Source organism: Musca vetustissima, unplaced genomic scaffold (genome assembly GCF_032173495.1).
Source record: "Musca vetustissima isolate MV318-11 ecotype Yass unplaced genomic scaffold, APGP_CSIRO_Mvet_v1 utg5835, whole genome shotgun sequence".
NCBI lineage: Eukaryota > Metazoa > Arthropoda > Insecta > Diptera > Muscidae > Musca > Musca vetustissima.
In genome coordinates, this window is record NW_026883122.1 from 356,501 (window position 1) to 374,192 (window position 17,692).

At 34.0% G+C, this 17,692-nt stretch overlaps 1 protein-coding gene across 1 annotated transcript in view; it reads left to right on the forward strand.

Moving 5' to 3' along the window:
- LOC133329870 (corticotropin-releasing factor-binding protein) overlaps positions 1–17,692 on the forward strand; it is an 89,712-nt gene that overhangs the window by 62,330 nt on the left and 9,690 nt on the right. Inside the window, exon 2 of the mRNA XM_061538330.1 lies at positions 12,287–12,365. Within this exon, the coding sequence (XP_061394314.1) occupies positions 12,287–12,365 (79 nt within the window). The remainder of the gene's footprint in view (positions 1–12,286; positions 12,366–17,692) is intronic.

The window sequence follows — 17,692 nt, forward strand, 5'->3', positions numbered from 1 at the left end:
TTCATGCATCACCGACAATGAATGGACATATTTATCAACCCTTTCAAACAATTAAGGATATAGTTCTTTGTAACCATTTAACAAATAGGATGTTTGATTTGTAACGTGACTTAGAACACGTGACAACAGTTCAAGAAATGAAATTACAATTTTGCGACTGATATAATAAATCCATCGCGGGTAGTGTTCTTTATATTTGACTTTAATATGTATGTAGATTTAGGCAATTTAATATAATGAACCTATTAATAAAAAGAATCTCCATTCGATTTATTATTTTAAGACATGGTATTCCAATAAGAGGTGCTATTTTGCTCTTCAAAGAAAAATGAATTTCAATGAAATGAATTTATATTCACTTGTTAAATGTCAGAATGACACCTGCCGAAATACCGGGTACTCCGAAACAACACCTCATGTAGGAAACCTACACATGTCTTGGTCAAAGCGAATTATGTTTTATGTCTCAAAATTCTCAAGAATCCTACTAATTTAACGAATACTGACGGAATGTTTATAAAGGATTTTTTTTCAAAAGAAATTGTCCACAAAAATATATCCATGTACAAACAATTAGGAATGGATTTCGTTGTAATGATTACAAAAAATGGTCTGCTTTAGTTACAAAAACATTTTTAAATATATCCTCAAAACGTGACAATAATTTAGGTTTGTAAAGATTATTATGCGATAGATCTAATTATAAATTCGTTGTGTAGGAAGTGCTCTGGTTTAATGAATGGGTTAACTTTTATTTACAGATGTCAAAAACAACCGATAGCCTTACAAATTGTAAACATCCTGGATGAATTGTTATCTAAATTTATTTTTGGCATTTTGTTTTTAAAACATTTAATGAAATATATAACGACGTCATAGAATTATTTTGCAATTACATCGTGTCCCACCTTTGACAATGATGCCCATGGGAGCAACAAACAAGAAATACCTTCCTTTCAAAGTAATATATATTTGTCCAAATATCAGCACAACTTTTAAATAGAAAACCAAAAAAGAAAGGTATTTCTCACCATAGAAACAGTGTCGCATTTGTTTTTTGTTTTTATTCTGGGCCACCACCTTTAACAATAAGTCATTTAAACTCTTTCTTTCTAACATTGTTTTCTTTTCTTGTATCCTCAAAAGGCAATTCCTTTTCATTTCTTATTTTCCTTTCGTCTTGATTTTCTGTTACTTAATGAAGTTCTTAATTATTCATAAGTTGATGTTGTTTTGTTTTCATTAAGGGTTGGCTGGACGGACGAAGGCATCTATGGGTGTATACCAAAGACAAAAACAATTTTTAAATTCATCTTGACCATTTGTCTTTAGGTGGTAGTCAAGAGGACCGGCCACCACTCAAACTTGTTTTGATTTAAATCAGAGGTTAAAAGTAAGAAATATTTTCTTTGTGAAAATGTGAAGACGACATTGTGTAAAGGCAGTGACAATACAGGGATGTGACTATGATAAAAAAAAGTAGGCTGTGTAACAAAATCTTTACTGTCGGCTAAATTTAAGATAACTCGCAAAATTTTACCATAAAAGTAGCACATAAAGTAGCACTTCCAGACTGAAGCGGTTTTTCCAGGCACTTCGGTCTTGTGCGCATCTCATCCAATTTGAAAAACCATGTTCCGAGTTGTTGTCTGCCACTTGATCTTTCCATTGAATTCGTGGCCGTCCCCATCTACGAGAACCATCAGTTGGCTCGCTTTTATATGCCTGTTGAGTAGGGGCATCCTCATTCATTCTCACAACATGGCCTTGCCAACATTGTCCCTGCAGCTCTTGGTTCATTCGACGGCGATAATCACCGTCGACGCAGATCGACCCATAGATCTTTCGGAGAAATTTTCTCTCAAACACTTCAAGAGCTGCCTCAGCCTCATAAGCCTCATAGCCTGCGTAAGCACACATGCTTCTGACCCATACAGCAGCACGGGTAGTATCAGCGTCAAAGGTGACTGTCACCGCTGGCAAGGTTGGCTGTTACCGCTCGCAATGTTCGACCCATTATGTCATCGGCGTAGGCGACTAACGTGTGCTGTATGGTGTACAGATTGTCATTTCTGTTCACCTCTCCTCTGCCTCTCGTATTACGTCTTCCAGCCGGATGTTAAAAGAATCACACCACAAACTGCCACACTGTCTGAATCCTCGTTCGGTATTAAAGGGCTCCGAGAGGACCTTTTGCGACTTTAACTTTAATTTTTCAGGAATGCCAAATGCAGACTTGGCTGTAAACATATCTGAACGGATAGGGCTGTCGAATATGGTATTAAGGTCGAAACAATGTGGAATATGTCAATGTGTTTTTCGTTAGTCTTTTCAAAAACTTGGCGCAGAGTGAAAATCTAGTCAATGGTGGATTTGCCAGGCCTGACGCCGCATTGATATGGTTCAATTGGCTTCAGTCGTTCATTCAATACCCTGGATAGCACTTTATACGTGGAAGGAGACTTATTCCTCCTATTCCTTATAGTTGGCACATATCGTCTTGTCTCATTTTTTGTGCACGGAACACAGGATGCTGAGGTTCCAATCATTTGGCATGCATTCCTCTAGCCATCGGCACCTGCTGCTTTATTATTCTTCAGCCGATTAATTCCTATTCTGGCCTCATCTTGGCTAGGTGGTATACAATCTATACCGTCATCTCTTATTAGTTCTGGCGTATCTTCTTCGCCGCCACTATTTGATACCAGATTCTTTGATGGTACATGGTCCTATCTAAAAATGACCATGTACCATCCATTAATTTAAGATATTTTGAATGTCAACATCATGGCGGAGGGTATAAAAAGTTCATTTTTTACTTATTTTTCATTTATTGTTTTCCTTTTCTATCATAACAATCCAAAACGAAAAAGAAATTAAACCTTACAACGAAAGTCACAACGTATCTACATTTGCTTGACATATTATATATCCATATTTATATCGAAATAATTTGGAAAATACATATGCGAATTTTAGAATAGCAATGCATTGTCTAAAATAAGCAATGAATTGCTAAATTATCCACAATCAAGTAAGTGGAGAGACGATGGAGTTTGTTAGCAAGAGGAACAACTCCTTACAGATCCTCACGCTATCTGTATCTGTCACCAGGTTTCCATCTTCATCTTTACAGGAGGATGTGCCTCCATCAAAGCCTTCGGTTTGGTGTTTTATTCGTTGGTAAAATTTTCGGACTTCATTCTGCTCACTCTCTCATTTTTCTTGTTCTTTCTTAATTTTTCTGAAAATACGTTTTTCCTCTATTCTTTTCTGCCGATAATTCGTTCTCGCAATGTGAATTGCTGCTGTTTGCAGTGTTACCCTATACACTACATTTCTCATATCATTACGACACTCCTGATCGCACCACTGGTTTCTTGGTGGTGGTCTTTGGTACCGAAGTGTTGCTTTTGCCAATGTGATTCTATATCGGGACAAGGAGTGCTTTCGTCAAGCAGGTGGGTAAGTTGAGCGGAGTAGGCTTCTGTTACCTGTTGTGTTTGCAGTTTTCGACGTCGAGTTTCCGTGTTACATTAGATCGCACCTTTGCTGCTACATTAAGACGAGTGCGAACTACAAGATAGCAGACAAGGTTATTCGGATCGATCGAACGTCTAAAATACTGGATGAATGCCTTCCCTCAACATTTCAACATTATCGATATGATTTCTCGTTGTTCGATCGACCATTTTTGTTTATAGTTCTTATGGGTGAACTGGCTACCTAAGGTGACACAGCGGGGAGGTCAGTGTCCACAATTGAAAGATGAAAGAGGGACCACACCATGGCTGGGTTTTGCCATGTTAAAGCCCATCAGAGCCGTTGCTTGGTAAAAATATTACAATGATCAATAAATATCTAAAATCGGATACTCCATTCGCTTCATATGAAACTTACAAAATATTATGAGAGCAATATTTGGATAAGAACGGACGCTCCATTCGCTTGCGATCAGATTTACACATTAATGAAAATGTTGACTATTTGCAGGGAAGGTACTATGGTGTGGATCGATAACCCCATTTTTAACAATTCCTGTATCATTCATTTTTTTCTTGCACTGTGTTCTCCAGTCTTCAGTTACTGGAACGGATGATGTGTATGTGGCTGTCTGTCTACATAAAGGAAATACCGTATAAAGTTTTATGCCGATATTCCTCAAGCATATGAATATAATGTGTTAACTTCACTACAAACCGAAAATAAAAAGGAATTGTTCATTCCCCTGCCGGTGGGAGGTGACATTAAAACTCATATAACAACAGTCAACCCTTTCACTACACTTCATCGGGAAACCATTGCTATTGTTACGGAGCAAAAAAAAAACAACACAAAAAAAACTTCGCATATGCCATTTTGCGAAGTTAATTTTTCGTTCACAAAAAAGTGGAACACTCCTGGTTTAAAATTGGTTAAATGACACAGGGATATTTCAGTTTTTCAAAATTTGAAGTTTGATAATTCCCCATTGTTTTGCGAGATTAATACTGACAATAAATCTTCTATATTCCTTTGTTGTTACCCTTTTTTTTGCCATTTTTAACAATTGGCATTCAATTACCATTGACATTCTATTGAAAGAATACTGTTTACTTTCTATAGAAGACCAGAACCAGAAGGGTTGTAGGAAAAATGTTCCCCTAACAATTGCTATGTAATTTGAGTTGGAATATTGAAAATATTGGTAATTACAGCAAAACTGACTCATATACATTGTACTTTTTTCATTTTATTTATTATTTATCGTCTAATCCACTCAAGGCTGCATTGGGTTCATCTGAGTTCGGATTTATCGTAAGTGATTTAAGTACTATTGGAGGTAAAAATTCCCGACGAGGTAAAAAATCCCGCGGTTCACCTCGTGTTAGATTATAATGTGCACGATATCCATCTTTATCTCCAACATATTTGACCATAACTCTTATAACGTGGTCCTTGTCATTTGGCAGAGGTAAACGATGTTCATAGTATCCTTTTATTATTAGCTCTATATCATTTTCCAATGAAATAGTTTCTTTTCTTGTCGAACGATCTCCATGTACTCTGGAAAGTACACATAACATTAACATTAAATTTCAATTACGCAAATGTTACATTTATATTTACCTGTATTCTCGCAAAACTGCAGATTCTGCCTGCAACAAAATTAATGCCAACACTGTACTGGCGACAAATATCTAAAAAAATGAAGATTATAATACGATTTTTTTTAATTATTAATATTTTTACCTTCAGATTGAATGTTGGATTCATGATTTTGATTTTTTTTTGTTAATACAATGGAACTGATTAGCAAAATGACTAAACTGATCTATTTATATACATTTTTGTTTGATTAAAACTACTTGGAATATCTGATTTCAGAAGTCTAGCAGAAAACCCGTTTCGATTAGAATATATTACGATATAGATGTTCACACATTTTCGGTGTGAGTTTTGTGAATTTAGTTGGGTTTATTTAGTTGTGCTATTTTGATGCAAATGATTGATTTTTGTTAAAATCATGTTTGATGCTATTTATACTCTTCACCACACTGTGGTACAGGGTATTATGTCTTTGTGCATATGTTTGTAACAGACAAAATGAAACGAGATAGACACTTGGTTCCTTTTGAGAATATGCATAGAATCACTTTCTAAGTCGATTTATGAATTTCCGTCCGTCCGACTGTCTGTCCATGTTAAATTGTAAACAATGTACAGGTCGATTTTATTATTTGAATTGGATGAAATTTGGCACAGCTCATTCATTTGGCCCAAGGACGAACCCTATTGAAATTGGAAAAAAATCGGTTCAGATTTAGATATAGCTCCCATATATATTTTAGTCCGTTTTAAGGTAAATGGTGCACAAAAGTCCCTAAATAACTTTCGATTCCCACGAAATTTGGCACAGCGTACTGAATTAAGAGTACAATGTTTTGTGTTAAGTTTCGTGAAACTAGGTTCAGATTTAGATAAATCTCCCATATATATTTCCGTCCGATTTAATGTAAATGGTGCACCAATGTCCCTATATATTTATCGATTTGCATGAAATTTGGCACAGCATACTGAATTGAGTCTAGAATGATGTGTGCTATGTTTCGTGAAAATCGGTTCAGATTTAGATATATCTCCCATATATAATTCCGTCTGCTAATGTTTTTCCGATTGAGACAAAATTTCGCAAAGCGTCCTAATGTAAGAACAGATAGGCGTATGTGAAGTTTTGTTGAAATCGGTTAATATTTATATATAGCTCTCATATATAGTTTCATCCGATTTAATTTAAATGGTGTACCAAACTCCCAAGGGTTGTTCGATTGAGACAAAATTTTGCACAGCGTGCTGAATTGGGTCCAGATTGAGGTTATAGTGATGTGTATTATGTTTGGTTAGAAACGGTTCAGATTTAAATACATCCGTTTTATACTTTCGTCCGATATTATATAAATGATGCACTGAAGAGTCTACGTTTGCTCCATTTACACAAAATTTGGCAGCGATTATGGAATTTAGTCTAGAATGTTTTGTGTTAAGGTTTTTTGAAATCGGTTTAGATTTAGATATAGCTTCCACATATATTTCCGTCCGATTTTATGAAAATGGTGCACAAAGGAGCCTATGGATTGAAATCAGTTCAGTTTTAGATATAGCTTCCAAGTGTATTTTCATTCGACTTCATTTAAATGGTGTACCAAAAACCTAAGGTTTTGTCCGATAGAGACGAATTTATGCACAACGTAAACATATAGTTAAAGTCTGTATCTTATTTTCAAATAAAGGATGTTGCGGAAAGAATGAAACATATTGTGGGCAAACAAGTTTCGATATATTAAAAGAAGGGTTCAGCTATCAATATATATTAGATTTTTCGATAAGATATCTAAAAAAAGTCAAAGAATGTTTCCATTGCTATCGACCATCATAATAAACACAATATCAAGGATCTGACGGCGCGTCTGACATGTCACATAATTATAATTAAGCGCAGGCCATTCTCTTGTGCATATACATTTCTCTAACATTTTAAATTTAAGTTTAACTACAACTTCGAAGTTTCAAGAAATTCGAAGTATATTTTCTACAATTGGATTCTTTCGAAAATCTCTGAAATGGTCTACAGGATATTCTACATACGATCATTTCTTAAATATACCCAAATTGGTGAAGGGTATCATATAGTCGGCCCGTCCGACTTTTGTGCATTCCTTACTGGTTTTTTATTACCTATTGACAACCTTTTAAAATCAACGCAAAATAAACAAGTCTTTTGCAATAAGCTAAATTATTCTGATTTTGGCTGATGTCGTAACACCCTAAAAAAGAGAAACTATTGTCAAGTTCGTCGTCAGCTGGTTCTCATGTTAGAGTATAATGTGAACGATAGCCGTATTTATCGCCAATATATTCAACCACAACTCCTATAAAGTGGTCCTTGTCATTTGGCAGGGGTAAGTCATGAGTATAAGCTACTTCTATTATCAGCTCTATATCATTTTCCAATGAAATAGTTTCATGTCTTGTCGAACGATCTCCAAATACACTGGAAAATACACATCACATTAAATTTCAATTGCGCAAATGTTTACGTGTATATTTACGTGTATTCTCGCAAAACTGCAGATTCTGCCTGCACCAACATTTTTGCCAACACTGTAATGGTGACAACCACCAAGTGAGGGGAGAGACGGTTTGTATATGTGAATGGCGGATTGTAAATGAGCACAAGACGAAGAAAGAACTTCGTTTTGATATTAATGAAACATTAACATATTTTGAAAATAATTGTGGATTTATCACGATTATAAGAAATTTTAGTTAGAAAATACTAACAAAACTTGTGGTAGTCTACCAGAGCGTTGAAGAAAATAGCAAAATCTTGATTTAATGAAGTAACCTATTTGACGTGAACCAATTCTGTCGAGACACATGCCCAAAATACCGAATAATGGATTAATGGAGATTGGATTGGATTTAGGTGACCATAGAAATCAAACAATAATTACATTTAGACATTTTTTTAATCCAATATCAAGGGATTAACAAAATTTCTAAATGTTGACAGATTGATCTATGTAAAGTAAATGTATTGCAATGATTTGAATGAAATTAAATATTCCGTATGCACATATAAGATTTACATGTTGTCAAAATGATGACCCTTTGTGACATAAGTACTAGGAGTAATGGACCGATAAGTCCCATCTTCCAATATTATACAGGCATGGTAAAAATATTAGGTTATGCAAAGTTGATATCAAATTGGACATATCATTAGCCGAATATTGAATTTATAAGAATTTCAAATGTTGATCCTTTGTGAGGGAAGTACCGGAATTATTGGACCGATATTCCGCATTTTCGAACTTAAACTAAGTTTAGAAGAAAATTACCATGTGCAAGCTTTCTTCCTTGGAGAGTGAGTAAGACAGACGGACGGACATTTGTAAATTGACTAAAAATTGTCTGAAACTGATTTTGTGCAAAGATAAGGCACATTTTTGCGTACGCTCTAAGGCTGAGAGTTTTGCGTACGCTCTAAAGCTGAGAGGAAAACCAGTGAGCGGAGCAATATAGTCGGACGGGGCCGACCATAGGTTATCATACACGACCACCACAGAACTCTATCTTTCTGTGGATGTTTTTTCCGAAACTTGGCAATATTTCGTGATATTTGCACGCTACAACAACAACTCCTTACACTGACATATTTTCCGAATATTGTTAATATTCAGTACAGCCCTTCTATTTACTTGTCCAGATTCCCTTCACCGTGGGTTGTGTTGTGATGTTGAAGTTTTCGGTGCACTTCACCCCAAATTTATTATATGATCTTCACCGAAAATGATTGGCATTGTCCTTAATCATAACTGGAACCTCATGGAAAATTTCAAAGCGATCAGCGCCCTTAAGGGGACCCCCCCCCCCATTCTCGGGGTCAAAATTTTTGTTGATATAATTCGAATCTACACTGATTAAAGAATGTCTCTACAAAATTTCAAGTGAAAATCTCAAGAACTGTTGAAGATATATCCGATCAAGTGACGGCTAAAGGGTTTCTCAAACTTTAAACGCGTTTTTCTCTAAACATTTTTTTGCGAATGGCGGGCACGATAACTCAAAAACTAATAATCCAATCGGTTCCAAATTTTGCATCGTTTCTCTGGGAGTGTATAGCTCTCGTATGAACTAGGATAAAGCCAATCGGTGAAGACCTTCCTTATTTTTTAATTTGGTTTTTGGTCAAAAATCGGCGATTTTCCAAAAATATTTTTTCAAAGGTCCACCATTTTGTTAATTTTAGAGCGAAGTCAATAATCCTAGTTCATACGAGAGCCAGACATGTACTCTTTCTAACACCGTTGGAATTTTCGGATTCCGATGTTCCAGTGAGGAGTTATCATGCCCGCCATCAAAAATAAGGACTTTTCTTTAATTACAAAAAACAACAACAAAACAATAACAAACATTTTTTGTAAATTATTCTTTTTTAAATCTTCAATTATATATGTGCAAAGTTACAAACCTTAACAAGCATTGGAGATTTGATTTACCAGCCCATTGAAAATCTTAAAAAATTCAAATCGAGAATGGGGGGGGGGGTTCCCTTAAATGGCAAAATTCAAATAACAAATATTATAATAAATCGCACATCTTCGCGAAATATGAGAAAAATATTAAAAATATAGGAGATTACGTCAATATTTTCATTATATTAATGACATGTATCAGCCTGAAAGTTAATTTAAAATTATCTACATAATCTAAACACCATGTTGAATCAAATGATATCAAAATCACACAAGTCCGTGTAGCGGTTTGTAACTTACAGCGACAACAAAACAATATATTGAGGAAAAATATTTGTTTTTGGTTCGAAAAAATAATGCCATCATATTTATAATTTTATACAAGAAATCTCAGAAAAAATGTTTGGGTTATTCTGCTATTTTACCCGAATTTCGCCGAAAAGTTGACATATATAAAAATAATCACTTTTTGTGTATATGTATACGCCTTGCGGATTATATCAATTCTCAAAATCATTTGATCTGCATGCGGTTTCCAGGAAGTACTGAAGTTTATCTTCCAATCCATATATATTTTGTGAAATTTCATTTAACGGCTAAGATGTACTACATGTTGCATTGAAGTACCTAAAAACTCGTAAAACGCGAATAATTTCCGAAAACTCCATATGGCATCATGGATGACCCAGCTCACACTATTTATGAGATAAATTTGGTACATCCATCTTTCGGCTGAAGATTTTAATGCTCTCTTTTCGCAAAAGTAGGAAATTATCCACAGAAAACGCAAAATAATCCGCCATATCCGTGTTTTTGGAAGGTCAGTTCCCGCCGTTCTAGTCGATGGACTTTCACGAAGAAGATTTTATATCATCCGAAACGTAAAAAATCTAAAAATTTGGCCCGAAAAATAGGTTTATTAGAAATCTGATCGCACACAATTCTCACCTTTGGTTGAGTATTGCTCTGAAGCTGTGCATACTACATACACAAAGTATATATCAAATTACTCAGATTCGCAACTACAATAATCTTATAATCAAGTTTTAGAAATTCCTGTTTGCGCATTAAAACTAGAAGTAAAATTCAAAAACAGTCAAAATCGAGCTTCAAAATGTCAGCATCATTTAAAGGTAGATGCAGTTAAAATTTCGAAAAATGATACTTAAGGGGCGTAGTCCCCATTTTGTTGGCTTCTAGTTTTAGATTGACACGAAGACCGTGAAATGAGTGGCTTAATCACAAATCGACAGAGAACATTAAAAATTTGTTCGCCTCAACCTGTTTTTACACATTTTTTTACATTAAAGTAGACTCAGTTTCCACCAAAATAAAGTTTGGAGGTCAATATCATGAACAGTTTTCAACGGCAGATTAATTAACCCCAAAACTATTCACTTTTTTTCATATACTTAAGTAAATCCCGAGTTATAAAGGGGTGAACCTCCGCTTTAGCTATGTTAAAAAGTTGGCAATATTGCCCAAATATTTAAGTGTCACTCCCACATTCGAGTACATACGACAAAATAATTGGTATCAATTTTAAGTTCACCCGCTCCTTTTGGATATACTATCATCTTCTTGGGTCTATGTCCTTCAGGAGTGAATATTAACCCAAAATAATAGGGGTCTTCATTGGCCAGAACCCATCTTACATGCAATTTCGTGAAGACTGGTTCATAACTGTCGTCTGTATAGTGTTTACAAATTATAATGGACAGAAGGACGTACACATGTCTAGATCTCAGCTAGTCGATATATAACGATCGGCATACTTGAAGGTGGGTCTTTGACCAATATTTCGCGGCTTTACAAACTCTTGGGGTTGAACAAAGTTGAACGCATTAGTAGCTTTCCTCTGTCCGGTCTTCACTCCAAACTCGACAAATCTGTTTATTTACGTACATAATTTTTCCACAAAAAAAGTGGACCTTTGGCCAACTTTCTAAGAGCCCGTTCACCTTAATCCTTTGGTATAATTTTCCATGTTGTTGAGTAACAGAGGCCCATACTAATTGTCACCTCTTCGTATCAACAATGGATTTATTACAGTGATAAAAAAAATATTCTGAAAGTTAAACTCTAATTCCGAATAGTATTTATCAATTTCTATATATATTATTCCATGACCATTGCGAACAATGTTTATTACATCATTATTCCTTTCTATTAAAACTATACTTCCTGCTAAGTAACACATCTCGTAAGGATATCTAATAATAAACCAAATAACAAACAATGACATACCGAACAATAACCATATTTACATACATATATGTAATATCCAATAATATAATGAAAAACGATAGCCTTCCTCAATTACCAGCACTATTCGTCAAAGGGAGTGATATCCTTAATCTGTTTTCATGGTAATCAAGTGCGAGTGTGTTTTGTGTGTTTCTATGCCACATACATACATTATGGATTTAATGATATTCAAATAATAGAAAAAAATATATTTTTTGGCAAATATTTGATAATAAATTGAGTGAATCGTAGAGATATTGACAATATTGACAAAAGATTAAATCTTTTCTATGGTTATTATGATGAGGACAGCAGGAGTGGAATGTAAATATGTTGGTATTCAGATATTTGCCTAACAATTGAAATATGTATGTTATTTCTATGAATCTTTAACACTTGAACACAATGTCAATATATTGAGAATGATATGTATTATAAAAATATATTATTTTATTATTAGGAAACATTTCTTCCCTGAATTTTTAATAAAAAAAACTATATTTTTTTCTTTTCATTTGCAGGCATGGCCCAGTGTTATTAAGCGAACATTCGATTTATATCCACCAAATCCCAGTCCATATGAACTTCATACGATTACAGGTAAGGTTTTAGTATCAACATTGTTCGCACAAAATTCGTCGTCTTTATTACGATGTAAATTATTTACACACAGCTAACAAAAAATCTTTTATATCCATCATTACGTTTTTTGTGTTTTTCATAATCTCCTAAAGTTTTAAAGAATAATGAAAGAGTCTTTGTTGAGATTAAAAGTTTTCAATGTCCATATTTTGCATCCAATTAAATATTAATGAGCAATAGTCTATGCAATGTAAATTTTAACTTAATTTTGCCTAAATTTACATCCGCCGTTAATATTGTGTACATAGCCCAAGAAGGTTAAAGCGATTAATTTTAATTACCCAAAGCAACAGCTTTTTAGGTGATGAAAAAATTTTCCTTTCTGTGAAAAGAATTGTCCTTGGTGAGTGTATTGAGAAGTATTAAGGACAAATTCGTCACTTACATATGCACATCGTCATTGAGTGATAATGACTGGCTGATAACACTGTGCTAAAATATTTTAGAAGTTGAACATTTCTTTTGTTTCTAAAATAATCCAGAAGCACAAATTTGGCACAGGACAAGTTTTTGAGTGGTGGAGTGAGTGATGATTTTTTTTGTTAAGTCTACTATAAATGAAGAAACATCTTTAGACCATAGCTATCGCAGGTTATTTTTACAGCCCCCACCATAACGTAGAGTGTACATATTATGTTTTCCATTCCATTTATAACACCTCGAAATATTCACCATAGACACCATAAATGTTTGATCCGAATAAAATTCAATGTCGAATTATGCCTGTTTGTTCGTCTGTATGTTGAAATTACGATAGAACTTGCAATATTTTATATAGATATAGATTTTGCACATGGATTACTCTTAAGATGTTTGGTATTGAAAATGGAATACATAGGTCCAGGTTACGTTATGGATTTTTTAAATTTGTTTGAACCGAATTTGCTGTAATTTGATATTTTGACTGGGTATCACAGCTTCCTACTGGAAATGTTCAATATTGTTAACATTTTTTACGACAGCCCTCATATAACAGACCCTACTTCTACCAAATTAGCTGCAATTTGGTATTTGCAATAGGGAAAAACATATTCTTACCAAAAAATTATCCATTTTGGTCCACTTTATAGGACAGCCCACATAGAACGGCGTTTCCAAAATTTAGGTATTTTCAATTCGTTTTCAACCGAATTGTCTGAAATTTTGTATTTTAAATACAAATTGGGTAGCAAATTTTTCTAAAAAAATCCATATTGGTGCACTTTTTATAATAGGTCCCATATTATGATATCGGTATTTTTGGAAGTTTGGACACGTTATTCAATCGAATTGGCTGCAATTTGTATGTTAAATTAAAATTATCAAAATGTTTCTACTCCAAGTAATCAATATTTGAATACGATACGATATTTATAAGGTACCGGCTATTATTCGGTACTTGGGCATCATGGGGCCGTTTTTTACCCGAATTGGTGGCAATTTTATTCTGCTAATATATATTTATTCTGTTTTACCTTACCTTGGATATAACGAAAAACTGTATTAAATTTATCTTGTGCGTCTTTTTTGAGAGATGAGATTTCTTCACATTTAAATATTATAGAATCATGTCGCTCATAAGATTTGAGATAAGGCCCACAAAGACAAGAAATCGACATTAGTATGTCTTCATCATCCTTATCCACTTGTACCCCATTCTTGCTCAGAAAACCTTATATCTATGTACACTAGGGCGGCCCTAATTTTTTGTCGATTAAATCCAGCCTCTAGGATGATTATATGGACATTTCTAAGCAACTTCGGTGAAGGAACCATAGGTCCATCCCGATTTTCGAGTCTACAACTTTACAAAATATGATTTTTTCCCTATAACATTATTTTGATCTAAAATTTTCACATCGAACCTGCAGCGAATATTCGAACTACAACGTATGGCCCAAGCATTTCGAATTTTTACATGGAGAAGGGGATTGGGCCAAAGAATAAGCATGCCTGTTTTGATAAGGATAGGTCAATATTTAGCGGGTCAAATTGACCCTGACTGAAAAATTACAAAATTTGTATTCTATAGCGTATATATTGACTCCTGAAGGTAATAGAGCCGAGAAGTTGATATTATACCCAAGAAGAGTGGTTGGCCTTTAAATTGATACCAATTATATGTCAGTGTATGGAAGTGGTGCTATTGACCTCTAATCGGGCAAGAGGGTGCAACTATCACGAAATATTACCCAGGTTCGGAATAAAAATCTGCAGAATGATTGAGTATTGTAGTAGTTGTGTAGGGTATCGTATGGTCGGCCCCGTCCGACTATACTGCTCCGCGCACTGGTTTTTAAATGGATTTTATTCCAATAACATTTGTTTGGTTGGATTTTTTACTTCTTGAATTATAACATGATTTAATGCAACTATATCAGTTGTGACAGTTCAGCAGTCAGTAAAAAAATACTCATCTCAGCCAGTAAAAAAATACTCATCAACGGAATTTGTGAGACGGTTATCGTTGGATATAACTCCCAGAACAGAGCGAGGACGAGCTATGGTAGCAGACCTACATGCCCGGAAACTATCAAGAGAGCTGTTTAATTATTGGCTGTTTTTATTTTTATGGAGTTCGATATATTTACGAGATTTATGAAGTAATGGATCGGAAAGTATTACAAATGTGTTGGAAAACGCTGAGGAAAATATACCGTTTGTTTGGGTGTTTCAGCGGCCGTCAAAAGTCAGAGTTCTTCAATGGCCAACACAATCATCAGATCTTCACCCTATAGAAAAAAGTTTGGAATAACATGAACAGCAAAATCAAATGAGTTTCAAAAACAACCGTTATGTCCCTTCCTAAGGTTGGGTATACAAGGAGTAGTATACCCAAGGATCAAATTGAGTATTTTATTGATTCAATGTCTCGTAGGTGTGCTGACGCAATGGAAAACCAGTAAGGACTATATATGATACCCTTCACCACTTTGGGTATATTTAACAGATGGAATCCTAACAGACGTCGCATTTTGGAAGGACCATTACCATGAAATTAAACATGTCATTCTGCAACCTATACTTAATTTTGGTCAGATATAGAATTGCTTCTTACAATGCACTATAGGTAATTTGTCCTGTTTTTAGGAAAAAATTAATAACAGCGGTTTTAAACGATTTTTTGACTTGTTAAATGATGTATATGTACAAGAAAGAGAAAACGCAGATTTCTACAGTAAAAACCGGATATAACGAACAACGGTTATAAGCAACTACACATATAACGAACAAAGCTAATACTTTTCAGATATTTTCATTAGTTGTTTTATACACAACAAACGATTGAAAACGATTAGAGTAGTAATTTAATAAAATTTCGACCCCGCGATTAAATTTTTAAAGGAATAATTATTACAATGTCGTATGTTTTTGCAGAATGCATTAATAACTATTAATACAGTACCCACTAATACTCCTTAAGGACATTAATATGTAAAAGTGAGATAAAACCATGCTTACTACAGTCGAACACGATTATAGTAAACACTGGATATACTGAACAAATTTTTTTTATATGCCACTTTTTTATTTTTAATCAATCCTGAAAAAAGTAAAAAAGTAAATGTTTGATGGTTTATATTCTAAGGGGGAACTCAACCCCGCCATTTTCTGTTCTCCACTATTTAGATTTTTTTCTCATAATCTTTCCTTCGACAACTTATTCGCGGATTAAGAGTCACGTTATTTGTTTTGTAATCAAAATTCGTGCGTATTCGTTTTTTCGCGGAAAAGTTCTATCTTCTTATGTCATTCGGTGCATCTTGACAAATGCATGCAAAATAACCTAATTTCCTATTTTAATTTGACGTATTTTTCGTCCATATTGTTGTTATTGGCAATTTTACTTGCGGGGACGTTGTGAACAACAATATATTTCCTTACTTTTATTTCTTTCATCAAACCAAATATTGAAAATATTATTTTTTTATCCTGAAGTTCCCTACAAAAAACTGGTATATCTTGAAAAACGCAAAAAATCGCAATTTGAGACCTATTGGAATCAATTTAGAAGGCTTTCATTTACATATTTCAGTTGTCAAAAGATCAGACAAATTTAAACATTTTAGTAAAAGTCTATCTAAAATGACTTATGTGTAAAAAATAGAAAAATTTCTTTTATTATAGTCAAATATGTAAATTTTGAATCGCTACACAAACGTATTAACAAATATTATGTATTAAATAAATAGCGCACACCACCGTTAATACTCTCCATGTTTAATTTTTATGTTTATGCTTTGAATTTAGCGGTTTTAAACGGTTTAAAATACGACTTGATTTATTAAATTTTTTTATTTCTTTAATTTTATTTTCAAAGTTTAGAGTTTGGCAACGATTTTCACCGCTTTTAAGACACTTTTACGCAAAAAATCTTACAGATTCATAAAATTTGACATGTTTTCTTTTTAATGACATCAAAAAAGATTTTATTTTCCAAAATTGAAAAAATGACTTTTTGCCCAAAAACTGTCCAAATTACCTATAGTGCAATGGGACAAAATTATGTAAATAAATTTAAAGCCAAATATCGAAATCTAAACCAATTTCATCGAAACTTGTCATATGTTAGGTTACACTTATTTCAGTATGTTTTGTGCATTCGGCCACATTTTGCATTCTTCATTTACTTATAAATCCAAATTTCGTGCAAATCGAAGAATATGTGGAGACTTGGTGCACCAATTACATAAAATCGGACGAAAATATATATGAACCTATTTTCACGAAATTTAACCGAAATCCCGAAATTTAGCACACATTATTGTCGACTTAATTTAGTACGCTATGCCACATCATTGGCGACTTAATTTAGTACACTATGCCAAAATTCGTGCAAATCTAATGATTTTCAGGGGCTTTGGGGCGCCATTTACCTAAAATCGGGCGGAACTATATATGGGAGCTATATCTAAATCTGAACCCATAGCACACATCATTGTCGACTTAATTTAGTATGCTATGCCAAAATTCGTGCACATCTAATGATTTTCAGGGACTTTGGTGCACCATTTACCTAAAATCGGACGAAAATATATATGGGAGCTATATCTAAATCTCCATAGAATTTTTAGTAAATACTACAACTTCACTTTCAAGAAAAGTTGCAGGTTGCCAACATTGTATATTCATATAAGGTTTTCTGAGCATGAATCAAATAAAAGTTAAAAAGTTAAATTGAAATGACCGAATTTCGATTATTGCCTTTGAGGAAATAAGGATTGAAAGATCCACAGACTCGAAATGGGGAAGCATTTCTCATTCGATTTGACTGAATACATGTCAGATCAAAAATAACCTGCAAT